The sequence below is a fragment of the Ambystoma mexicanum genome, chromosome 3p (genome assembly GCF_040938575.1).
Source record: "Ambystoma mexicanum isolate Mex_15411 chromosome 3p, UKY_AmexF1_1, whole genome shotgun sequence".
In the NCBI taxonomy this organism is placed as follows: Eukaryota; Metazoa; Chordata; class Amphibia; order Caudata; family Ambystomatidae; genus Ambystoma; species Ambystoma mexicanum.
The window spans coordinates 785,437,847-785,463,380 of NC_090925.1; the positions used below are offsets into that span (position 1 = coordinate 785,437,847).

Here is a 25,534-nt window from a genome sequence, read left to right on the forward strand (position 1 = left end):
ACCTCTTTTCCAAAGACTGGCCTAGGTAATTGATCAAATCGTAAAGAAATTGGGAATTATTACAGTTACAAAATGAAAACATCCTCTCCCTTTTGTAAAATGGGCATAGCAAAATAAAGTGCGCCAGATCTTCATCCACAGTGGCATTTTGTTGAAGCCTTTAGCCAGGTAGTTCTTTTCAGAAGTGGTAACGGGTTTAGCCTAGCGTTAAGTAGGAATCCTCATCCCTCTGGGAAAGATAAATCTAATATTGACCCCGGGTCCCACAGGCTCCCCTTATACTGTGCATAAGCTGTGAGGGAATGTAGAGCATGCATCCCACCCCCCCCCCACCCACAGCCAATTTCCTCTGGACCAAAAGAGAATGGATGTGAGAACAGAATAACTGTAACATCAATAGCAGCCTCTGTACGTTCCTTTTACCCTTTCCCTTCCTCAGAACATGCTGGGTGCCCCCTTCCCATTTAGACAGTTCTCTTCGTACAGTCTATCATTGGATCTTTCCAATGCTTCCAAAGTGGCTCGATCTGATGTGTCCCCTGTAGTAGTGGAGAAGCATTTGGCCTTTGATGGAGCATTTGCTCGGGCAGGACGCCTACTTCATGCTTATCCTTTTGTCCCGTTGTCTCCCAAGTGGTGCACTTCTACTTCTCCTTGTACTAGGGGAGCTCACAGGTGAGGGATCAGAGGGTTTCAAATGATGGTTAGGCCAATTGGTGTCATTATCCCTATTGTTCCCTTGCGAGTTCCCTGTCTTACAGTGCAAAGTTGTCAGCAGCTGAAAATTAAATTGTGACTCACATTGGTGCAATATGGAAATGGTGGAGTCTGTAGAGACAGGTGAAGCTGCTGATATCAATATAGGTATCGAAACAAGATGGGCCTCGCAAGTACCTTTGCAGATTTCCAAAGTCACCATGCTCCTATCCTGTCGCAAACCTACAGAAAGGCCAAGCGGATAACCCTTAGCTAACAGCCGATCCTCCAAGCAGCTACCACCCTCAGTTTGAACCTTGCTTAGTGAACTCTCAGATCCCAGTGGTCTCAGTTCTCCGGCAGAATGACAGACCTTCAGGTCCCAAACAAGGTCACTCACGATCTCATGTGGTGGGCCTGTCGAGTGAACGTGAGGAAAGGAGAACATTTAAAAAAAAAAAAAAAAAAATTTCAACCGTATTCAGAGATTACAATTGTCAGATGCATCCCTCAGAGGGTGGGGAGCTCATATGAAGGACCTTTCAGTCAGCAGGCATTGGCTTTGGTCTGGGCCCAGACATCACATCAACCTGTTAGAGCAAAGAGCAATCGGACTAGCGCCAATGGCTTTTCTGCCCTCTGTGCGGGGGAATAATGTCCTGATAATTAAGAACTATACAGTGGCCACGTACTACCTCAACAAACAGAGGGGTGTAGGGTCACTGCCTCTGCGCCAAGAAGCAATGCAGCTCTGGTTTTGGGCACTAAGAAAAGGAATCTCTCTGCTGGCAGTTCATCTAGCTGGAGAAGAAAACCATGCACGCAGATGCTCAGCGCAGGCGCAGACCACTATCGCCCACGAGTGTGAGTTGGCTCAGGAAGTCCTTCTGGAGATCTTTGCCCTTTGAGGAACCCCTCAGGTGTATCTGTTTGCATCCAGCGTCAACAGGAAGTGCGACCTATTCTGCTGAAGGGAATGTTCCCAGAGAGGAGCTCTAGGGGACACATTTGTATACTGTGAATGTCCACTTCGGTATGCATTTCCACCAGTCCCTGTCATTCCTCATGACCTCAGGAGGTTGAGAAAGTTCGGAAAGGTCATGATACTGATTGCTCTGGATTGGGCCAGGAGAACATGTTATCCGGACCTTCTAGAGATGTTTGTCTGCCCTCCAATTAACCTTTCTCAAAGAGAGGTCTTGCTCTTGCAAGAGGGGGGGATCTCCTTCATCCAGAAAGCAGTACTCTCTTCATGCCTGGTTTCTGAAAGGGTAAGCTACAAAGATTGGGACCTTCCGGAAGACGTAATGGAGGTGTTGCTTTCATCCAGAAGGCCTTCAACAAGATCTCTGTACTGCTGCCGTTGGAACACATTTTGCAGCTGGTGCAGAGAAAATAATTTTGATCCTTTTAGATGTAACACTACTGCAGAATTTAGGGCTTCAGGTCTCCACAGTAAAAAGTTACTTAGCAGTGCTTTCTATTTTTAAGCGTTCACCTTTTCAGGGTTATTTCAAGGTCCCTATTGTAATTCAATTCTTGAAAGGGTTAACAAACATCTTTTCTGCTGGTTCCTTTTGATTTGAAAGGGTCTGGGACCTGAACTTGTAGCTGTCATGGGGGCACCTTTTGAACCCTTGCTTTCGTGTCCTCTCAGAATGCTAACGCTAAAGACTATCTTTTTGACGGCAATAATTTCAGTCCACAGTCAGTGAACCTCTGGCTCTTTCTGCTAAACTACCTTTTTGAGGGTAAAAGTGGTATATTAATTCCACTTAACACTGAACATTTGTGTTACCTGCCTTCTGTCCAACGCATCATCCTTCTAAGGAGGAAGAGTGATTACATCGCTTTGACCCTAAAAGGGCCCTAAGATTTTACATTTCCAAGGTTAGTCAAGATGGCCAGCTTTTCGTGGGCTACTCGGGTCATAAATTGGGGCTAGCTGTCACCAAGCAAACATGTCACGCTGGATAATACTATCCATTTCAGAATGCTACTTATTAGCTGGCAAATAATTGCCCAAAGGTTTAAGGGTGCATTCCACCCGAGGAGTGGCTGCTTCTTCGGCTCTTCAAAGAGGGGTGTCCAGACAAGACCTCTGTAGTGAAGCAACTTGTTCCTCTTTACATACCTTCAGCAAATATGACTGTCTGGACTCTGTCAGGTTGGAGGCCAGATTTGGAAAGGCTGTACCTCACAGCATTAATAATAATTCTCTATGCCCACCTCCTTATACTTACCGTTTTGGGAGTGTATCAAAGATGAGGAATACATGGAAGGACCAAAGCCATTCGAAGAACAAATTACTTACCCCTGGTAATGCTCTTTCGACTGGATGTTCCTCCCACCCGTGTGTTCCTCATCGTCCTCCTTCCCCTCTTACTTTCCGAGAATTTCTGTGATTTTACACTGTCCTCTCAACGTCTGGGTCATTCCTTAAGACGGCTGAGCATTGGAAGGGGAAAAAACAAAATGAGGCAATGGTCCCCGCGCAAGCTACTTATACCAGCGTCAATGTCACAGCGGAAGTCACAACGGCGGGCTTCGAGGGACCCGACTCGACGACCATGGCGCCCGATACTATGGTAAATATTATTCCATAACTGCCAGCAGACTTGTAGATCAAAGATAGGAATACATGGTAGGAACATCCAGTCGAAAGAACATTACTAGGGTTAAGTCATTTGCTCTCCTCTTCCGAACCCTCCCGTTACAATCGTCCTTGGGATCTTTCCTTTAATCTTGCACGCAGAAGAACACGCTAAAGGATACTTGGTCTCACCACTATCTCGCTCTTCCCGGCTCTCTTTTGCACAAACAGCGACTCTGTGCCTGGCATACCTTTGCCTCAGCTGTACCCGCTGTGCTGCTAATTCGTTGACTCACGCTGTGACGACGAACCTCTGTGCATTAAGCAAATCCATTGCTGACAGTCATAATTCACAAACTCTTGGTAATCTCTTCTGACTCATTTGGTTCCACATCGGAGTTTCTTCATTAACCAAAGTGACTACACTATCATAACTTGTAAACTTTGAAAGCTTTTAAAACCGTTCTCTCCCACTAGTTTCACTAACATGTCCCACAAAGGTTACATGTTTTCTCCAAGATTGTCTTCACAAATTTGGCCCCAAAAGAAGCCAACACCAAGCTAGGACAGTCTTGCTTCAAGTGTAAGGATTAAAGGCAGTTGGGAACGCTCATCAGAGTTCCATCACTCTTCACTAGAGAAATAAACACCAATCATTGTTGAAGTCCTCCACCATCTTGGAAAGGGTTCATAGTCTTGTTTTTTCTAAGGCGGTAGTGGTTAAGGAAAAGAGAAATGTATTGCAGAGCACCCCAATCTAAAGCATTTTCACACTCCTCACCCCCACTCTGTGCACCACAGACCTGCTGGACCTGGCAATGGGGGAAGATAATTGCATGCAAGTGGAGCAAAAAGAGAAAAAGGGCGGAAGCACAGGGAGGGCGAGGAGCCACGAGGGGGCAGAGTAGGGATTACAAGAAGGTGTGTAGAGGGAGAGCATTTGGCAAGGATGTAGAGCACCTCTGTTTTGGTAGAATTTAACATCAGAACACAAAACCATCCAATATCTAATAGCAGAGAGCCAGTTGGAAATTTAGATGGAGATCAGAGGAGAGTTCAAGAAAAGAGACTATTTGGGTGTTTTCCACGAAGAGTTGGTGCGAGAAAGGAGATTAGTGCCCCAAGAGAAGAGGTGTATAGTGTAAAGAGGAGCGGACCCAAGACAGATACTTGTGGAACACTAACAGTTGGAGTGAGTTCAGAGTTAGTGTTGATCCAGGAGACCGAGAATTGCTGAGTTGCCAGGTAGGGTCCAATCCAGGCAAGGGCTTGATCGCAAATCCCAAGAAGGAGTATTCAGAAGATGAGTGATCAACGATGTCAAAGGCAGCAGGCGGGTGAAAGAATTAGGATAGAGGATGGATTGGAGTGCTTGGCAGAGACTATGAAGTTGGACACATTACCGAGAGAAGTTTCCATGGAGTGACTTGAGCGGAGTTCTCGAAGGTTGTGGATGTCTAACAAATTGGTTAGACGGTTGAACACAGCCATTTCAAGCACTTTGGAGTAGTGCCAAAGGGGAGAGACAGGGCAAAAGTTAGCTTTAGGTTCGGGTCAGCCCTTTGCTTTTTTATGAGAAGTATGCCTGTGGCTCTTTTGGAAATAGAGGGAAAAGCAAGCAGAGTCGAAGGACAGGTTGAAGAGTTTAGTGAGGTGAGATGTCACAAAGGGTCAATGGACTTAACTAGCTAAGGAGCAAGAGGGTGTGATGGGGCACAAGAGGGTTTAGCCTACATCGGTATTGATCGGACTTCAGTATTAGGGTGACTAAAGTGGGAGATGGAGACAGAGGTTATTGGTAGAGTAGGTAAAGAGTAAAATGTAGGAAGAGGATGTGAGGAAGGTCAGGATAGACTTGTTTGCAGCAAAGTATTCAGCTAGGTTATTATCTGTGAGAGCAGTGTTTATAGTCGTAGACTTGGGAGGAGTGAGTTTAGCGTGCCCTGTAGCTGGTAACATTATTTTCCTCCCTTTCAAGAGAGGACTTGAGAGAGTTCAGGGCAGAGAGGTAGCGTTGCAGGTGCCTCATCCGAGTGAGTCCGCCTGATTTTGCGAAGTAGCCGGCGCATGGCTGTGCAGTGTGAATGGGGTGACTCATGGCTGAGGATGCTGAGACTTGTGCATGAAAATAAGCAGTGGGAAATGAGAGGCAAATGAATAGTATAGTATGGATTGAAAGTTGGAGAAAGCAGGCAGTGTTCGTGGAAGAGGCAAGAGAATTAGATTTTTAGTGGAAAGCGAATCAAGGAGTTTCCCAAGATCATCAAAGAGGGCGAAAGATGGAGATGTGAACTGAGTAAGGTGGAGCAATAGTGGAGATGGTGAATTGAGAGGTAGGATGTGGCATTGTAGATTTGTGAGGCATTGCAGCAAGAAGACAGTAGGTGTACGCTGCCTCCACCTCTGCCAGTCAGTCAAAGAGAGTGAGTGAAGGATAGTTTGGAGTTGTGTGGGACTTCCATATTGGCAGAGGCAGATGGAGAAATCGATGGTTCAGTGATAGCAAGAAGGTCTAGGGTAGGAGAGCTGGAGTAAAAGTAGTCCGTGATAAAGGAAGTGTTTCAGAGGAAGAGAGGTGAGATGGATAGGTGTTAGAGGAGGTATGGTTAGCTTGTCGGCTTTGTTTGTTGGAAAGAGGTGGAAGAGAGATGGAGTAGTGGGGAGTTTGCGTTTTATAATGGGGATAGGAAAGGGGGAAGTTGTAGCGTGATTGGAGAAAGCGTAGGAAGAGGTGAGTGGGTGCTGGGCAGATGAGCATTGGAGTGACAGCACAGTAATTGTGAATATTGGAGTACTCCGATGTGCAACAAGGAGAAAGGCAAAGGCTCATATGCAGAGAGGCGGGTCAATGGCTGGACTTCACCCTTTACAGTTCCGCCCTTAACTGGGACGGCCCTGGCTGGACGCCCCTAGGGAGTTCTGGTGGGATGACACTCTCTCGTCACCTGATTACCTAGTTAATCAATGGTTGGTCTCTCTGCTATTGTCCCTGGTGTTGCTGGGAACTGGTCTTTTTTCTACTTTTTCATTTTTCCTGATTGTTGTTCCCAGGGGAGCCTCTTGTGGCCTTCAGCTGTACATAGGGCTGATCCTGATATGTCCTGCATCTCAGCCAGTAGTAACGTGTCTGAGAACCCAAGGCAACACCCTAAGGAGGAGAGCGAGGTGACAGAAATGCAGTATAAAAATGTAATGTTCAGACTATGGCTTTCACCCCTGCTGTGGGGGAGGGCATGGCCTTTAACAGCCCCCAGCCCGAACCTAGGTAGGACTGAGCGAAGTGAGGTCCTCAGTGAGGGCTGGGGGCTGGTAAAGGCCATGTCCTCTCCCCACACCGGGGGTAGTGTGAATGGTTTTTTATTTATTTTTCCACTCAGAAGATTTGCGCCTCCCAGGGAAGGGCATTGGGTGGCTGGAACAGCGGGCTGAGAAGGTATATTAATTATGTATAAGTTGGGGAGATAGCTGAGCGAATTGTGCGCTCGCTGCGATCTGAGCGTGATCTGCAGGTCGCAGGTTCGAATCCCGGCATGGCCAACTCAGCCTTTCATCCTTCCAAGGTCAATAAATGAGTACCAATTTCGGTTGGGTAATATTGTATGTAAATATGTGCTCTGTAAAGCGCTTTGGATTAAAGCGCTATATAGATAACACATCATTATTATATACTCGCCCGTTGTTCCAGCCACCTGATTGGCTAATGGCACTTCCCTGGGTGCAAATAAAGATTTGTCCATACAGTTTGACGTGGCAGTGAAGCAAGATAGAGCACCACTTGCAGGAAAAGGTGCAGAGAGAGCTAAAGATGGAGATGTGGAGGTAGCTGAAGGCGGCAGACGCAGTGGAGGGTAGTGAAGAGATGGCTAAGGGGTGCATGTGGTGCACAAGGAGCTGAGGTAGGAGGAGAGTAAGCATGATAGCATGAGACTATCAAGGAAGAGTCGGATTAGAGGAACCATACTAGGAAGAGAAAAGGCTTGATGGCATCTGTCAAGGACCAAGAGAGCACAGAAGTGGCAAAGGGTGCTTAAGCAAAGAAAATACAGAAGTTTGTCGGAGGGGAATACCAAGGAAGCAGGTGGGGAGGGATACGGGGGGGGACAAAAAAGTTAAAACGAGGGAACAAATCAGAAAGGAAGGAAAAAAAACAAGGAGTGAAAATGGAAAGTGTGGACACTTTTAGAAGTCGTCAGATTACTAGTTGTCTGCAGGATCGGACTGGCATGTAGGGTAATAGGCCCATGGCTGAACCAAAAACACAAAATGCTGGTGTGGGCCAGTTTTTTGGGTCAGTGTGCTACTTTTGTTGGCCAATTTAGGCCAGTTTGATTAATTAAATCACTCAGCGGCTAGTAGTTGTGACCTGCGTTGCTCATTTAAAATGCACAAATTGCATCACGCTTTATCAAAAAACTCCCTCTTGGATACTATTTAAACAGCGTCACTAAAGGAATAAATAGCCATATGCGACTGTGGGCTACTTTTTCATTGGTGCCCGAGACAATGTTATGGCCCAGTCCGACCCTGGTTGTCTGAGGTGTAACGAGCTTAAGTAACAACAGCCAGGTTAGCCGGCATAAAGCATGCGGGTTAATGTGGCGACCTGGACCCAAGCCCAGACATGAAGGCGTTGGTTGGAGAAGAGGAAAGTGAGTGAGCCTGCATTACAGATCCAATCCCTGGTGATGGGGAAGAACCACAGCTCCAGTTGATACATTATTACACGTCCTCAGCGGCAGTGAAAATAAAAGTTAATTTACCTTCTTGGTTCTTCTAGAAGTCTCAAATCTCTTGAGCATGGGCAAACCTAAACACCTGGCCAAACACGCAGTGTTCCTCCTAGCCTACAATCCATCTGGGAGATTTTGCAGACCTTGTTACATTAAAGCCTGAAGGCCTCCAAGTATGTGTTGTGTATGCGCCATCAGAAATCGGGACGCTGTTTAATCCAACCAACGTGTGCCCAGGAGATTGAGTGATGGCCTAGAGAGAGATACTGGCGATAAGGAATGTGGTTAGTTTTCTTCTTTACTGAGCCAGAGAAGGACTAACTGATCAATTGTTCAACTTTGGCTTGTCCTCCATCTCTATCAGGCAGTAACAAGACTGTTAAAACCTGGGCACCCTATTGCCGCAGTAGAAAAGCACCGGGGGTCCCTCACAGCTGGCCGACTCCTTAAAAGCCAACACTTGGCAGGACCCAGAGGAGGGAACCTGGGAAAGACTTTGTATCAACCCCACTGAGCCCCCGTATACCTACCATGTATAAGGTTGTTAGGTTGCATCCTTAAGGTTGACTAATTACCTTTATTTCTAAATCCAAGCCTTGGGAAAGACTTACCGTATGAAGACCCTTTTTGTTGTGAAATCAACACATTTGGAATCTGTCTCCACCGCTCCCCTTCTAAAAGTCATGCTAGGAGACTACAGTTTGCTAGGAGACTACAGTTGGGCTAAGGCTCAGGATTACATTTCAGAAAACATTAAAATGAAGGAGCTCTCAGAGCCACAAATTTGACTGCTTCACATCCCAGATGACCTGATAGATTGCAAAAAAACAGACAGCCATGTAGTGATGCATTGACAAAGAAAAAAATCCTTCCTCATGGATGCAGTAGGGACTTTCACCATTACATATTTCTGGTCACCACCATCTCTGCTATGAAAGGGTTCCACGCTCATTCATTTTAATGCTTTCTGAAAGATCGGTCTCTATTTCTATGCATATTCTTATAGTGATATCTGTGATTGTGTCCACCTCACCTTGCATTGTTAAGCATGGGCATGTTTTGATTCTTAAGCCTAAAATTCATGACCATAAGATAGACGGACACCCCTCTGATAATGCGCAAGCTGTTTTGGATCTGTATCGATTTCGGCCAAGGCTGTTTTAGTAATTGTGCTGTCTGCAGTCCTACACACATGCAAGCTGCATGACTTAGTTGAACAACATGGGTTAGATTTGTTTGTATTTCTCTCGCTAGTTATTTATTAATGGTCCTATGGAATGAGGGTGAGGTTTTGCAGTCATTTAGAAGTCCAGTTTGAAGGTCTCGCATTTGATATCACTATGATGCGATGAGGTTTCTCAATGTGGGCATTTGATTCTGTGGCTCTCTCCTACTACTTCCATTAAGGTTATACTCTGTTATAGACCACCAGACCCAGCCAAAACGGTTCTGGCCAATCTTGACCCCTTCCTTTCAACCACAGGAATTAAACATCCCCAATTGGCTTGTATCAAAATTTTCAATATTTGGCAGGAAGATCCTACATTCTCCAGCATGGGGTCTGGCATGGATTCACATGCTCATGAATATTCCCCGTCGTCAGGCTGGGAATCCTCGGTAAAGAAAAAACCAGTATCAGTTTCGTTTCTGATCTGTCTTTCGTAGTAATAACCAATCACTGGTCTCTGCGTCATACTGACCACAGCCAATGACTGCCCTCTACCTAAGCACCGCCTCTGGCAGCCATCTTCAGATTTTTACTGCACGTTCATGTGTTGGGATCCTCGTGCTATTGCTCTCGAGCGTTAGTGCTATTTTTCGCGCTTTTTCACAAAAAACTTCGATTCTTTCGGTCAAAAGAGCCTCAAGCTCCACCGATCCTACATCCGATCATCGGGGACCCGTGTCGGATTCATCTGTGCCCCTCAAGGGTGAAGATTTCGTCGAGCTACACTTCGGAGGACTCCAGAAGCTTCTCAGGCCCGGTCTCGGAGATGGCCCAGGAGAAGGGAAGCTCGACGCCCGGAAAGCTGTTCAGGGTCTGCCCTGGATGCCAGCTGCAGAACGTCTTTAAGGAGGACGAACACTCTTTCTGTCAGGATTAGTCAGGCGAGTACAAAGGCAGCGAATATGGCAAGGGAAATGTGCACCCAGGAACTACGACTCAGGTATGCTAGAACCCAGGAGTGCAAAATAGAGTGTGACATCAAAACCAATATATGAAAAGGGATGTGGGGTAAGCACCTGACCGCGAGGAAAGTCGGCAAGCGCCTTACCCCCAATTGCTGTTACAGGTACTGACAGCGCTAAACCCACGTGGAGGGCAAGCAATGACAGGATCTGTGTACTAACACTCTTGATGGTATTACATAAGGGGACTTAAGAACTGTACTCACGAGGACGAGATAAACCTCTTGAATGTCAGCTAGCCCACGAATCCTGTTGAAGAAACTGGGACCCCGAAAGGCTAGAACAGCAATGGAAGGAAAACTAAATACCTAAGTGGGAATAGTGTTTACAAAATAGTGAGGAAAACATAAGCATTCACACAGGAGCTAGCTACTACCGCACACCACACCTAATAATCAAAGGGAAAATAAATGCAGAAGTGCAGTGGAAAACATGGAATGGATCCTCTAGAAAGTAAGGATCAGGAGCAGGGAAAAACGAAATAACCTATGCAAACTTCTCCCTACCCCTCCAAGGAAAAGACAGGAAACTAAACTAAGAGGAAGGCTAAGGCAAATGGGTAACAGCAGCAAAGGACAGAGTCAAAGAAATATAGAACACAGACAAACTGGGCTGCATCTAAAAGGGGAAAGCACTGAGAAATGCTGCCTGCAAACAGAGGAAGACAAAAAGGGAAATCAAGGGAGCAGAAATCAATTAGCGCATGAATCTGAAATTCAGGGCGGAGGAAACAAGAAAACAGGAACAAGGAAGTAGGTACAAAGGCAAGGAACCAGGAACCAGGGACTAGTCAAAAACAGGAACACTGCAATCGATGACCAGCGCTGGACTGAAGTAAGACTGAGGCTTTTAAAGCTGCTTAACGAGCACACGCCTCGGGTGTGCTGATTGCTGCACCTGCCGCCACAGCTGTTACCTATCCTCCACCCAACCTTGTGTTGCAAGGGTGGAGGTGGAGCAGTGGGCCAGGCATTCTGGGAAGCATAGTCATTTGGTTAAAGAAGCATGCTGGCTGCCAAAAACCTGGAATGGATCCGGAAGGGAAGTAGCTGGGAAAATAGGGATTTAGCGCTCCCAAATCATCACAGCACTGTAGCATAAGGTTCGGAGGAAAGGTCCAGTAGGGAATAAACCCCAAATCATGCCCCCAAGTGGTGGGAACGGGAGCGAAGGGAGCGAGTCGTGACAGTATACCCCCTCCTACGGCCGGCTTCGGGTGCCCGCCACCCGCACGAGACATCTTCTTTCCATGATGGGAGTGCTTTTTCTTTGGAGGTGGCACTGATGGAAATGGTGGCCTGTGGGCAAAGGCAGATGGACTTCCATGATAGGAGTGCTTTGTCTTTGGAGGTGGTGCTGATGGAAACGGTGGCTTCTGGTAAGGAAGAGACTCATGGTTCGAAGAAAGGCATGAAGGACTTGCAGGACCAGAAGCAGAGTTGGAAGGTCCAGGAAGCTCAGTCACTGGGAGTGGACCCTTATAAGTCTTTGAGGAGGGAGGCAGGCTGGTGCAACATGCCTTAGGCAATGGGAGAAGCTCTGTTAGCCTTTCTGCCGAGAGTGGACATGCGGGAGGTGTGGAAAATGCTGGCTTCAGGAAAGGTTTATGCTCAGCCATTAGAGAAGGTGATGGCTGAGGTAGAGGTTCAGATTTCCTTCTGTCTTCCATCTGGGAAAAGGCTTTTGGTTGAAAGTGACTTAGGTTTGACTGCACATGTTCTACGCCTTGGAGACCTGAAAGTCCAATGGGTTGTACAAGGCTAGTACTCCTGGTGACAGTCGTGTAGCCACTTTGTTTCACGTGGGATACCACAGCAGGGATGTTTGGCATCCTGATAGGAGTGATAGACGCAGTACTTGGTATTTCAGGCAGACTCGCAGAAGGAGCAATAACAGACACATCTTGAACTGCAGCAGTCATTCCCTTCCTTTGGCTACTAGCACCCGACTGGTGCTTCTTGGCGGAATTCTGTTGCACAAGTCCTGTAGGTAATACGCCGGTCTGCACCACCCCTTGTGCACACCCAAGTGAGTGGTTCTGACTCACCACTTGGTCCAGCTTGATGACTCTGAAGCGGGAGCTGGCAAAAGTCTCAAACTCTGATGCTGCATCTTTAGGAGGCTCTGATGCTAAAGTGAAGCAGTTGGGAGAATCGTCTTGTGGAAAAGGCAGGCATTCTGATGCTCCTCCTGAAGCAAAAGAAAGGCAGGCTAGACGTTCATCGACTGTAAATGGTTGGGATTCAGGAGGAATCGCTGGAGCAGAAGAAAATACAGCAGAATCTGATGGTGTAGACAGGTATACCTCTGATATTGGCAGCGAGGCTATGCAGGATACAGGCGTCTCATGAACTGAAGGCAAATACTCAGTATACTCCGGGACTGAAGACATGCTCTTGTGATGGATTTCCGGAGGCTCTAAAGCTGAAGGATGATCTGCAGGATGAGTCACTGTAGCTGAAGACAGGCAGGTCAGGGGAAACCTTGAGGCTGAAGGCATGCAAGCTGGAGCAATCTCGGTTGCTGGATACAAGCATGTCCAGGTCTTTGGGACTGGCTCTTGAGTAAATGGCAGACATGGCAGCGGTTCATTGGTTGAAGACAGGTGTGCCAAAGATGACTGCAGGGCTGTGGATTGAATCATAGAAGAGTCAATGGTTGTAGGAGGACAGACAGAAGTCTCAGAAGTTGACAGACCCATCGGTGGCTCAGGAATGAAGGGCACCTTTAGGGCAGTAGACTCCTTGGCACCAGTAACCAAAGACTGAGCTGTACCCTTGCAGTCCCTTTCTTTAGTGGGTGACACAGAGTCTTTTTCTTTGTAGAAGTCAAAATCAATCAGTGGAATCACCATAGTAAAGTCTCTGTTAATCAGGATTTCGTCTATTGTCCATTCCTCTGTTTTAGCTTCTGAAAGAGGTAGATTAACAATCAACAGTTCAGGAACCGCCTGACGGTTCTTTGGTTCAGTATACTGTGGAATGAGTCCATCAGAACATGAAATCTGTACTGTCTCTGACTGTTCGTATTGATCAGAAGTGGCAGAAGGAAGAGTGAACCCAGAGGTAACATTGTTTTCCACATCAGCTTTAACATCTACTTCAGTCTCAGCAGCTGTATCAAGAGCAGGGCCTAAGCCTACGGTAGTGACTGAATCTGTGTATGCCACCATTGTGGATTGTGTTTGGAAATCAGAAGTTTGTATGTGTGCTAGCTCAGAATTATGACAAACTGCTACACAGGGTATTTTTGGTAAAGGAGTGGCTTGTAACTCTTCAGCTAACTGCAATCCCTGATAAACAGCAGAACAATGGTTAGAACCTGTGCCTAGATTAAGCGCTGTGCTAGTCGTAAGACCTTCACTCCCAATAGATCTAACATATCGACAAATATCATGGTTTACCAACGTCTCTGCACTCAGGGGCTGAACAGTGTTCACTTCCTCCACATCAACAGATAAAGTCTGAGGTGTATTCAATAAAGAGTGTAAGGTTTCATTTTCCTCTTGTGCAGAAATGAGTTCTTGTCTTAACTCCTCAAGTTTAGCTCTTAGCATGCCCTGCATTAACTGTAAATCACTATCAGTAGACACAGGGGGAAGCATAGTGGCATCAGGGCTGGATCCTGCACTAGCAATCTGGATGTGCATCGATTGTACATTGTCCTCTACTGCTTGCAGGTTCTGTGATTTATAGTTTATCTTTCCAACTTGGTCTGTGTTTCCCTTAAACAAACTATTGACATTAGACCTCTTGGCATTAGGGACTACAGTATGTACCTGTGCAACGGAGTATGCGTTAGACTGAGGGTAGAAAACAGAAGTTATGTAAGAAACCCCTCCATTCTTTATGTTGGTATCATGAAACTGTTCTATCTGAGGTGAAGCACAACTGGAATCATGGGGTTCAACAACAGAGGTACTCTCGTATAATAAGTCTAACAGTGTGTTGTTTTCTGCGGCTAAGGCTTGTGCTGACATAGAATCGGGATCAAAACCAAAGATAGAACTAGGATCAGGCCATGTAGGATGTGCCATCCTATGGGAAAAATATTTTGCACGTAAATGCCCATTTGTGACAAGGAGTTCATTGGAGTCAGGACTAGTGATTTGATTGTCACAGGTAAATGTAGGGGAAGCTTTCTGTACAAACTTGTTAGAGGCCTTGCTGCCTTTCTTTCTTAAACTTGCCATATTCAATGGGAATTTTGGGCTGGTCATACTGTCAGGATTAGTCAGGCGAGTACAAAGGCAGCGAATATGGCAAGGGAAATGTGCACCCAGGAACTACGACTCAGGTATGCTAGAACCCAGGAGTGCAAAATAGAGTGTGACATCAAAACCAATATATGAAAAGGGATGTGGGGTAAGCACCTGACCGCGAGGAAAGTCGGCAAGCGCCTTACCCCCAATTGCTGTTACAGGTACTGACAGCGCTAAACCCACGTGGAGGGCAAGCAATGACAGGATCTGTGTACTAACACTCTTGATGGTATTACATAAGGGGACTTAAGAACTGTACTCACGAGGACGAGATAAACCTCTTGAATGTCAGCTAGCCCACGAATCCTGTTGAAGAAACTGGGACCCCGAAAGGCTAGAACAGCAATGGAAGGAAAACTAAATACCTAAGTGGGAATAGTGTTTACAAAATAGTGAGGAAAACATAAGCATTCACACAGGAGCTAGCTACTACCGCACACCACACCTAATAATCAAAGGGAAAATAAATGCAGAAGTGCAGTGGAAAACATGGAATGGATCCTCTAGAAAGTAAGGATCAGGAGCAGGGAAAAACGAAATAACCTATGCAAACTTCTCCCTACCCCTCCAAGGAAAAGACAGGAAACTAAACTAAGAGGAAGGCTAAGGCAAATGGGTAACAGCAGCAAAGGACAGAGTCAAAGAAATATAGAACACAGACAAACTGGGCTGCATCTAAAAGGGGAAAGCACTGAGAAATGCTGCCTGCAAACAGAGGAAGACAAAAAGGGAAATCAAGGGAGCAGAAATCAATTAGCGCATGAATCTGAAATTCAGGGCGGAGGAAACAAGAAAACAGGAACAAGGAAGTAGGTACAAAGGCAAGGAACCAGGAACCAGGGACTAGTCAAAAACAGGAACACTGCAATCGATGACCAGCGCTGGACTGAAGTAAGACTGAGGCTTTTAAAGCTGCTTAACGAGCACACGCCTCGGGTGTGCTGATTGCTGCACCTGCCGCCACAGCTGTTACCTATCCTCCACCCAACCTTGTGTTGCAAGGGTGGAGGTGGAGCAGTGGGCCAGGCATTCTGGGAAGCATAGTCATTTGGTTAAAGAAGCATGCTGGCTGCCAAAAACCTGGAATGGATCCGGAAGGGAAGTAGCTGGGAAAATAGGGATTTAGCGCTCCCAAATCATCACAGCACTGTAGCATAAGGTTCGGAGGAAAGGTCCAGTAGGGAATAAACCCCAAATCATGCCCCCAAGTGGTGGGAACGGGAGCGAAGGGAGCGAGTCGTGACACTTTCTGCCTTTACTGCCTTCATGAGGACAAGACGCACGTGGAGAAGGACTGTGCGTTTTGCGGCAACATGTCGGAACGGACCATGAAGGACCGCCATCAACGTCTCGCCAACTGGCTGGAGGGTAAGAGCCCGTCTGGCGAGAAGAAGAAGAAATCCGAGCGGTCTTCTAAGACCTTTGAGGGCGCCCCGGCGACGGGGGCCCAACATAAGGCCAAGCACTGCGAGTCCGCTGGCACCGGGAGCGCCGAACGGTCGGGCTCTACGGGCGCCAGGCAGGGCGCACCCTCCCCGGCACCATCAACCACGAGCCAACGCTCTGGGTCGGGTAAGAGGAAGGCCGAGCACCCGGCGAAGCTCCTGGAGAGGCCCCGGTCGAGCTCTAAGGCAGAGGAGGAGCGTGGCAGTGCCCCCTCCCTCAAGGATAAGGCGGTGAGCGCACCTAAGGTGGTGAAGGCCTTGATCCATCCGACCAAGCCCTCTATCGAAACGGTCGCGGCGGCCCTGGCTCAGCCTGTGGTGGCTGCACCAGTGGTGGCGACCTCAGGGCCCAGAATCTCCCTGCCTCCTCGGAGGGAGTCTTCTTTTGTGCCCATCGATAGGACCCCCGTGAAACCCTCCGTGGGGAAGAAGAAGGGGGGGCAGGGCGTCGTCGTAGATTCGGCCTCAACCTCAGAAGAGGAGCTGATCGAGGTCTTAAGCCACGGCCTAGGCGTGGAAGAAGGCCAGCCCGTCGGAATGGACCCCGACGCAGGTGACGACGACGACATCGTCGAGGATACCGACGGGGCCCCTGCTCGCCCGTCGGATTCCCCTCTGCCAGCGCCGCAAGACAACTCGGCGGCCATTTTGTTGGCCATACAGTCCTTATGCTCCGAGATAAGGACGAGGCTACCGTTACCGACGGAGGAACCTCTCCCATCGGGGGACCCAGAACCGGGACCTTCTGGTGTTCCCCCTACCAAGAAAAGAAGGATCCACCCTCCGCCTCTGTTTCAGCTGTCGCGCCCCTTCCAGCCCTCCTCCCCGTCCACCCGAGGGGATGATACGGGGACTGACACGGCAGCGACGGGTACGGACGACGAGGCATACGACGAGGATTTTCCGTCGTCGCCTCCCACCAGGGCTTCTCCGCCCGACGAGATCGGATCTTTCCACTCCATGATCTCCAGGGCTTCCGAGCTTTTCCAACTCTGCCCTGAGGAGAAGAAAAAGGAAGGCTTCCTTTATCAGCGGCGCGAGGCCAAGAGGAAGACGGTCCTCGCAGTGCCTCTGTTGGACGACATTTGGGATGAGGGCCTTTCCCTCCTCAAGAACCCTTCCACGACGCCACCTAGAAGAGACCGGTACGAGAAAAAGTACCGGGTCCCGGACACGGCCCCCCTATGCCTCCGGGCGCAGCCTACCCCGGATTCCGTCGTCTCCGCGGCAGCCAGGAAGAAAGCGGGGGGGGTGCGGCCTCCACATCGACTTCCCCGCCGGACGGCGAGGGAAAGAAATTGGATGCTATGGGACGTAGAGTCATCTCGTCGGCAGCGACGACGATTAAAGCGGCCAACGCCTTGGCTATCGTGGCCCGCTACGACAGGGAGCTCTGGTACAAGATAGCTCCCCTGCTGGATTTTCTGCCGGACGACAAGAGGGCGGAGGCCCTGGAGATCCTGCAGGAAGGTGAGGTGGCCTCGGACCACGCCATCACCGTGGCGACGGACATCGCCGACACTGGGTTCCGCCAGCTGGGCAACGGCGTTTGCCTTCGACGTCGTGGATGGCTCAAAGCTACGGACTTCCGGCAGGACGTCCAGACCAGAGTCCTGGACATGCCCTTCGACGGGAACAACCTGTTTGGGAAGACAGTGGACGACTCCCTTCAGGCCATCAAGGCGGATACTGAGACGGCCCGGGCCCTTGGAGTCCTGCAGCAACGGCGGACGCCCTTTCGGAGCGGCGGAGGCAAGGGCGCCTCCAAAGGTTCCGGCGGCGGTTTCGCTTCCTACCGTCAAGCGGCCCGCTCGTCGTCGCAAGAGGCCTACAGAGGACGAGGCAAGTCTAGCGGACCCCGCCGTCGTCGCCAAGGAGGTCAAGGTGGCAAGGCCGCGTCCAAGCAGGATTGAACCGGCCGTGGGGTCGGGCCCCCACCGAAGCACCCCGGTGGGAGGCCGGCTGGCGGGCTTCGTCAGCGTGTGGGAGTCCATCTCCACCGACCGTTGGGTGCTGGACGCCCTGGCCCGGGGCCACGCGCTCGAGTTTCAAAGAAGGTGCCCGCGCGTCCCCCCCGATGGCCAGGAAAGAACTTCACGTCCCTCAACTTCTCCTGGAGGTAAAGGCGATGCTCAGAAAGGGCGCCATCGAACTCGTCCCAAAGAGGCTTCGGGGCTCCGGAGTCTACTCGAGATACTTCCTCGTGAAGAAGAAGACGGGAGGATGGCCCCCCATCCTAGACCTGCGACGTCTGAACAAGTTCATCAAGGCGCAGAAGTTCCGGATGGTCACCCTCCAGCACGTCCTGGGTCAGCTGGAGGAAGGAGACTTCCTATCGTCGCTGGATTTGGAGGATGCCTACTTCCACATTCCCATCCTAAAGGGGCACCGAAAATTCCTCAGATTCGTGGTCCAAGGGCGTCATTACCAATTCAAAGCCCTTCCCTTCGGACTACGGTCGGCACCCAGGGTATCCACCAAGTGCCTCGCACCGGTGGCGGCGCAGCTGCGCCGCGAGGGGATTCACGTCTACCCTTACCTGGACGACTGGCTCATCCGCGCCAAGACGAGGGAGCTCGCCGTGGTCCACACGGCAAGGACCGTCCAACTCCTCACGGACCTGGGATTCTCCGGTAACTACGCCAAATCCCACCTGGTGCCCGCGCAAGTCGCACTGTTTCTGGGAGCGAGGCTCGACACAGTGTCCCTTCTGGCCTCCCCGTCGGAGGAGAGGACCAGGACCATCTTGGGCAAGGTGCAACGGATGTTGGTGGCCGACGCGGCCAAAGTGAGGTCCATCAAGTCCCTCCTCGGGATGATGTCTTCCTGCATCTACCTCATTCCCATGTGCAGGCTCCGGATGCGCCCGTTGCAAGAATTCCTGGATGCGCGCTGGATCCAGACGACGGGCAGCTTCGAGGAAAGGATCAAGCTCGACGAGAGTTTCCGACGAGCGATACGGTGGTGGGGCACCCGCGCGCATCTGACGGCGGGCATGGACTTCCAGACCCCAGCCCACCAGGAGACTGTGACCACGGATGCCTCCCTGGAAGGGTGGGGAGCGCACACCGAAAATCTGCACGCAAGGGGACTCTGGCTCCCGACGGAGAAGTCCCTGCATATCAACGTCCTGGAGCTCCGTGCAGTGTTTTGGGCCCTCAGGTCCTTCCTTCCGTCCCTCAAGGGCAAGGTGGTGAGGATCTTCACCGACAACACCACCACCATGTTTTACATCAGGAAACAGGGCGGAACCAGGTCCCCAGCGCTGTCCAAGGAGGCGCAGGACCTGTGGCATTGGGCCGTCGCCCAAGGGATTTTTCTGGTGCCGTTTCATCTGGCAGGGACAAAAAACACCATCGCCGACTCACTCAGCAGGGAGCTGCGCTCGTGCCACGAGTGGGAACTACGGCAGGATCTGGTGGATCGCCTCTTCCGACGGTGGGGCACACCCCAGATCGACCTGTTCGCGACGGCGACGAACACCAAGTGCCGGAGGTTCGCCAGCAGGTTTCCCCAGACGAGGAGCATGGGCGATGCTTTCTCGTTCCCCTGGGAGGGCCTGTTCCTCTACGCGTTCCCTCCCTTGCCTCTGCTAATCCGGCTCGTCAACCAGCTCAAGAGGTCACGGTGCAGGATGATCCTCGTCGCACCTGCGTGGCCGAGGCAGATATGGTTCCCGGACCTTCTGGACTTATCAGCGTCCCCGCCAATCAAGCTGCCGGCGGACGCGGATCTACTCTCCAGGGAAGGAGGCGCCATCCTCCACCACGACCCGAAGTCGCTGAACTTGCAGGCCTGACTCCTGCAGCGCTAGAGTTTGGAGGATACGACATACCGGCCGATTGCAGAGAGGTTCTTGCAAAGGCCAGGGCGTCCTCGACTCTTAAATGCTACGGACACAAATGAAAGAGGTTCTCTGTCTGGTGCCACGCACAGAAGATTAACCCTCTACGGATTACGGCTCCCCAAGTACTGCCGTACCTGCTGACGCTGGCCAAAGCTGGTCTGGCACACGCGTCCATCAAGATTCATCTTGCTGCGATCTCCCGATACACCAGAACCACGGGGCGGGCGTCCTTGTGGTCTCATCGTCTGGTGAAAGAGTTCATGAAGGGACTGTTCAGATCGTTCCCGCCGGTGAAGGCTCCGGCCCCGGCGTGGGAGCTCAACGTGGTGCTGACCAAGCTCATGGGACCTCCGTTCGAGCCTCTGCACTCGGCCCCGTTGAAGTTTCTATCGTGGAAAACAGCTTTTCTTGTGGCCATCACCTCCGCACGACGAGTGGGAGAGATCCAGGCCCTTTCCTGCAAGGCCCCGTACTTGATTTTCCACGACACGAGGGTAGTGCTCAGGACGCACCCCTCCTTCATGCCCAAGGTACCGTCGGACTTCCATCTCAACGAACCGTTGGTGTTACCTGTGTTCTTCCCGTCGCCTTCGTCGCCGGCTGAGAGGACTTTGCACTCGCTGGATGTAGCTAGAGCGCTGAAGTTCTACGTGGACCGCACGAAGGGTTTTCGGAAGACGTCACAACTCTTTGTGAACTTTGGACCTGTCAATCAGGGGAAGGCTCTCTCGAAGGCTTCCATCTCCAGATGGCTCTCCGGCTGTATCATGTGCTGTCACCGGTTGGCAAACCGACCGCTGCCTGGCCGTCCGAGAGCCCATTCCACCAGAGCGATCGCAGCTACCACGGCGTTCCTATCTGGTGTGCCCCTGCTGGACATATGCAGGGCTGCTACGTGGAGGTCGACGCACACCTTCACGAAATTCTACTGCGTCGACCGGGATTCCAGGGAGGAGTCCAGGGTCGGCCAAGCAGTGCTGCGCAACCTGTTCGCCTGAGGTGAGCCTGGTGAGGAGGTAAGATGCTTAATGTTGAGTTGATGTGATGCTTAATGTTGAGCCTTTGCCACCTCCCGTGGTTGTGCATGTGTGTACTGCTATGTATTCTTTATTCATGAGCATGTGAATCCATGCCAGACCCCATGCTGGAGAAGGAACAAGTTACTTACCTGTAACTGTTGTTCTCCAGCATGGGTCTGGCATGGATTCACATGCGAACCCTCCCGCCTACCCCTCTGCGGCTCTTCACTTGGTCATACTGCCACTTCACGTGCTTCCAAATATGAAGATGGCTGCCAGAGGCGGTGCTTAGGTAGAGGGCAGTCATTGGCTGTGGTCAGTATGACGCAGAGACCAGTGATTGGTTATTACTACGAAAGACAGATCAGAAACGAAACTGATACTGGTTTTTTCTTTACCGAGGATTCCCAGCCTGACGACGGGGAATATTCATGAGCATGTGAATCCATGCCAGACCCATGCTGGAGAACAACAGTTACAGGTAAGTAACTTGTTCCTTATCTGATTTAGCCGAGCTGTGCGAGACGGTGAAAAATCACGACATGCAACTCCTTACCCTGTGCCCTCCAATCAGCATGGCCACTGTATTGACCTTATCTTTGTGCAAGGCTCAGGAACTATTATGTCTGATACCCCGGCCGTCTCTTGGTCAGACCATTTTATTAGATTTCTTTCTTTTAAACGGGTCAAGGGACTACCGACCGTCAAACGGGGACTCTTATTAGATACTGTAGGAAGAAAGCTATTCAGGCAATCCCAGGCCCTCAACTAGTTGATGCTCTGGTGTCCATCAATACCCCATTGGACTGTACTGAGTTGTTCAAACGTGGGTCTAAGGTGTTGAATTCCTTCTGCAAAGACTATACTCCACACCAACTCACAGCACCGAAAAAACACTCTCACCCTCTGTTTTTTTTCCTTTGTCAGCCTTATTGAAAAAATATATTGGCAAATAGAAAGCATATGGAGAAAATGCAGCAACCCCTCCGTTATCAATGTTAAACCGTCATAAAAAGCTATACAATCGCAATTTTTGAGACTAAATGGAAATGTTTGCATAATGAAACTCAAACATTGTGCAACAATCCCAGATAACTTCCCCTGTTGCCAATTTCCTCCATCCTGGCTGGATCTCAGCGGCCATCACCCCATCGGCAACCCAAGCCAATGCTTTTAACGACTTTCATGAACAAAATTGTAAATGGTCAGACTTTGGCACAGTCAGAGCCTAATATGCTCACCATGACCTCTACCCCCATGGTGCCCCACAATTCAATTTTGATCTAGTTTCCCAGGAGAATATCACTGCCTTGATAAAGGAGTTAAATCCCACCAATGATGCGCTTTTTGTTCTTCCCGCCTGCGCAGCACAATCTCATGCCGAAGGCTGGGTGGATTCTATGACTACTTTAATCAACCACTTGCTAGCACAAGGCCTAGTCCCCCTCCCCCGAACTCCCAACCCCCAGCTTAAACTCTCTACAGTGTCACTTTTGTTGTTTAAAAAAGCCCATGCAGGAACATGTTGAAAAAATGATCACTGCTGGAACCACCAGTCAATCAGGCTTTCGTCCAATGCATGGAACTGAGACTGCATTGATGGCAGTCTGAACGATTTACTAACATTGTCTGATAATGGAGAATTAATCCTAGCGGTGAGCTGGATCTCTCAGTGGATCATAGTATCCTATTGTCGCGTCTGAAGTCAGTAGCGGGGTGTATCAGATCATGCTTTGCAATGGTTTAATTCTTTTTTGCCCGACTGTTTTCAACACGTGGAACTAGGTGTGCATCATTCTGATACATTACAACAGCACCGCAGTGTCCCCCATTCCCCCCTCGCTCCCGCCCCTTCTGTATAATCTCTATATTCAACCTTTTCATGAATATCTTTAGGAAATAATGACTTTCATTTCTACGCTGATGACACTCAGATTGCGTAGTTTGATGCACTGAGGAAGTGGGACAGTGGGTGTCCCATAATGGACCAGCTAAGCCCAAACTCAACAGTGGTGAGTCTGTTTGGACCTGAACATCTCTTAGCAGAGCAATCTAAGTGCCCCCCACTACCCTGCTTGCTCGGTTCTATACTCGTCTATGCCCCCTAAATAAAGAATCTGGGCTATATTTGGCAATCAGTGTTTCATTCTCTTCTCCTCTTGCGCCTGCTCTTCCTTTTATCCCTTAAAGACCATTCTACGGTGGCGGGTCAACTAATCAATTCCTGGCTTGATTTTTGGCAATAGCATGTTAGCAGGCATTCCTAATGGAGAATTCACTAGGCTTCAGATGCCTTAGTATGCTGCAGTGCGAATGTTTTTAACTTCCTTAAATAGGTTGTGATTTCACCACCAGCGCCAAACTCTCCTTTACCTGCTAAGCAGAGGATCGAAATCCTCTGCCTGGTTTTGAAGTTCTTAGACAATCTTGCACCAACATACCTCGCAGATAAACTGACAAGTTAAGAAATCACTCTGGCCCTCATATAAACTGCTTCTGGTGATTCCATCCTCCAGATGGGTTTCCAAGAGGGACCAGCGTTTTGCGCTCCATGGCCCCAGACTGTGGAATTCTCTGCCCTGGGAGCTCCGGAGTGTTCCATTGTTCTTACAATGCTGTTTACCTCTAAAAACCCACCTGTTAAAAAAACGGACCGTTTAAGGGCTGCCTTCTTAGATTGCAGTTATGTTAATGTTGTTGTATACAGCCCTGCAGATAATGGCTATCGGCCACATTTACTCCCTGAACATGGGCAAATACTCCCCGATAATAAAAATAGGTAGTAAAAATACTCCCAACAAAAAATAAGAAACGGGCACATGGGAACTTGTGCCCCTATTTTCATCCACGTAGCTCCATGGATGTGTTTCGACCAGTTGTGTACATAGTTGCACAGAAAGGAACTACAATTACTACTGTCTGCTACACAGAGGTAAACATGCCTCTTTTAATGTGTATGAAAAACAAGGTATGATATGATTGTGTATAGGCGCTATATAAATGCCCCTCGTTATAACCCTTTAAGTGTCAATGGGCCTCATTAAGAGTTTGGTGGTATCTTGCCAGTAAATCCGGCGGGATACCGCCAAACGGTAATGGTCTGGTGGAATTACTGGCAGGTTACAAGTGGCGAGAAGGGTTGTTAATCCCCATTCCATGGGAGGGATTGTCGGTATTACCGGCACCAGTGATACTGGTGCCAGTTATGCCAGCTGTTTTTTGGCAGTGGGTTACCTGACTTAATTCCAGCTCTTGGCTGTAGGTAAATCAGATCACACCACTGGCAAATGTGTAGTTTGCCGGTCTGGAAGAATACATTGCTAGCATGTTAATTTTGGACAGCCAAACTTGTAATGAGGCCCAATGGGTTGACATCAGGGCTGAAAGACAAAGCATGTGGTTAAGATGTTATTCATTGTTGAAGAATAATTGGGTACAAGTTATGAATTTGCTTGTTAGCGAGCATTGTTTCTTGTGCAATGGTGGAGCTGTCAAAATTAGAATTCTATCCTCGTGTGAGAATGATCTTGAGTGTGGCGTTTACTCTTTAAGATTTGTTTATTTTAGTGGGTGGAGATGGAGGTGGTACTTGTATATCAGACACATTGTCTTTTTCCCCCCACAGGAGAAGTGGTGAAACACGGAAGTCTTAAGAGTGTATTTAATGAAGGTATGCCCATCTACAGGGATCCTTTCCAAAAGGGAAATTTGATCATACAGTTCATGGTAAGTAAATTGTGTGCTTGCTCAGCCTTGCATGTTGGACTGCACCTTGCAGACGTTTGGGCTTCCCCTACCAAGAATTGCGATTGCTTACCACGATTGACGAGAAGAATGTTGACTGGGTTGAAACTATGCTGGGCACTTGATGTATGTAATGTTAGGTTGTCGATGTGACTTTATTACACTGTTGTGACTACGCCTGGTGCTTGTAAACCTAAATAATGAACATCAAGCAATGTTAATGGCTTCCGTTTCTACTGACAACAGGTTAATTTTCCCAACAAGTTCTGGCTTCCCGCTTCCAAACTGCCGCTCCTGGAATCTCTCCTCCCTCCAAGAGAAGAGATGTCGATGATGACGGACGACATGGAAGAGGTGGAACTGACGGAATACACTCCCAACGACAGGCGCTATGGCAACAGCAGTGAAGCCTACGAGGAAGACGGGCCTAGAGGAGGGGTGCAATGCCAGACCTCCTAGTGCGCAGAGGACCCGAAGCTCTGCGTCAACTTATGTTTTTTTAAAAAAATCAATTTGAATTATTTGTATATATGAGAATGTATGTTAAACTCTCCTTTCAGTTTCAAACGAGAGATGCTATTTAAAGTGATAGTAGAAACTATATACTTTTTTGCTTCAGCAAATAAACTACTTTATGAAGGTGGCAAGGTTTTCAGATGTTTGTTTTTATGTTCGTATTCCGTTCTTGTCATCATGCAGTGGCTCTTACCATTGATCAAAATGTAATGCAAAGTTTTCTACACAAAAAAGACAGAAAAATGTCTTGCACACATCTCCATTCGAACTATGCTCAGCACGGCAAGTAATGTGAAAAATGTCGCTTTGTCTGTGCTTGCTTTCTAATCATCAAGCAAAGTGTCCTGCTCTCAGATGAGGCATGAATACAGACCTAATATTTGAAGCTGCAATATTTTGACATTACATTTTGCTATGCAAAGAAAACTGACCCTCGACTTAGACACCAACTAACTATCCTGGTGATGGCAAGCCCCTCCCCGCCCCCAATATT

General features: G+C 49.0%; 1 protein-coding gene across 2 annotated transcripts in view; it reads left to right on the plus strand.

Annotated features, from left to right (window-relative positions):
• The window catches only part of LOC138580874 (dnaJ homolog subfamily A member 4-like), a 325,024-nt gene extending 299,856 nt beyond the window's left edge, over nt 1-25,168 (plus strand). For both annotated transcript variants that reach the window (XM_069651762.1, XM_069651763.1), the window contains 2 exons: nt 24,407-24,507; nt 24,772-25,168. In XM_069651762.1, coding sequence (XP_069507863.1) covers nt 24,407-24,507; nt 24,772-24,984 — 314 coding nt within the window. In that variant the 3' untranslated portion in view covers nt 24,985-25,168. The remainder of the gene's footprint in view (nt 1-24,406; nt 24,508-24,771) is intronic.
• The last annotated feature ends 366 nt before the right edge of the window (nt 25,169-25,534 follow it).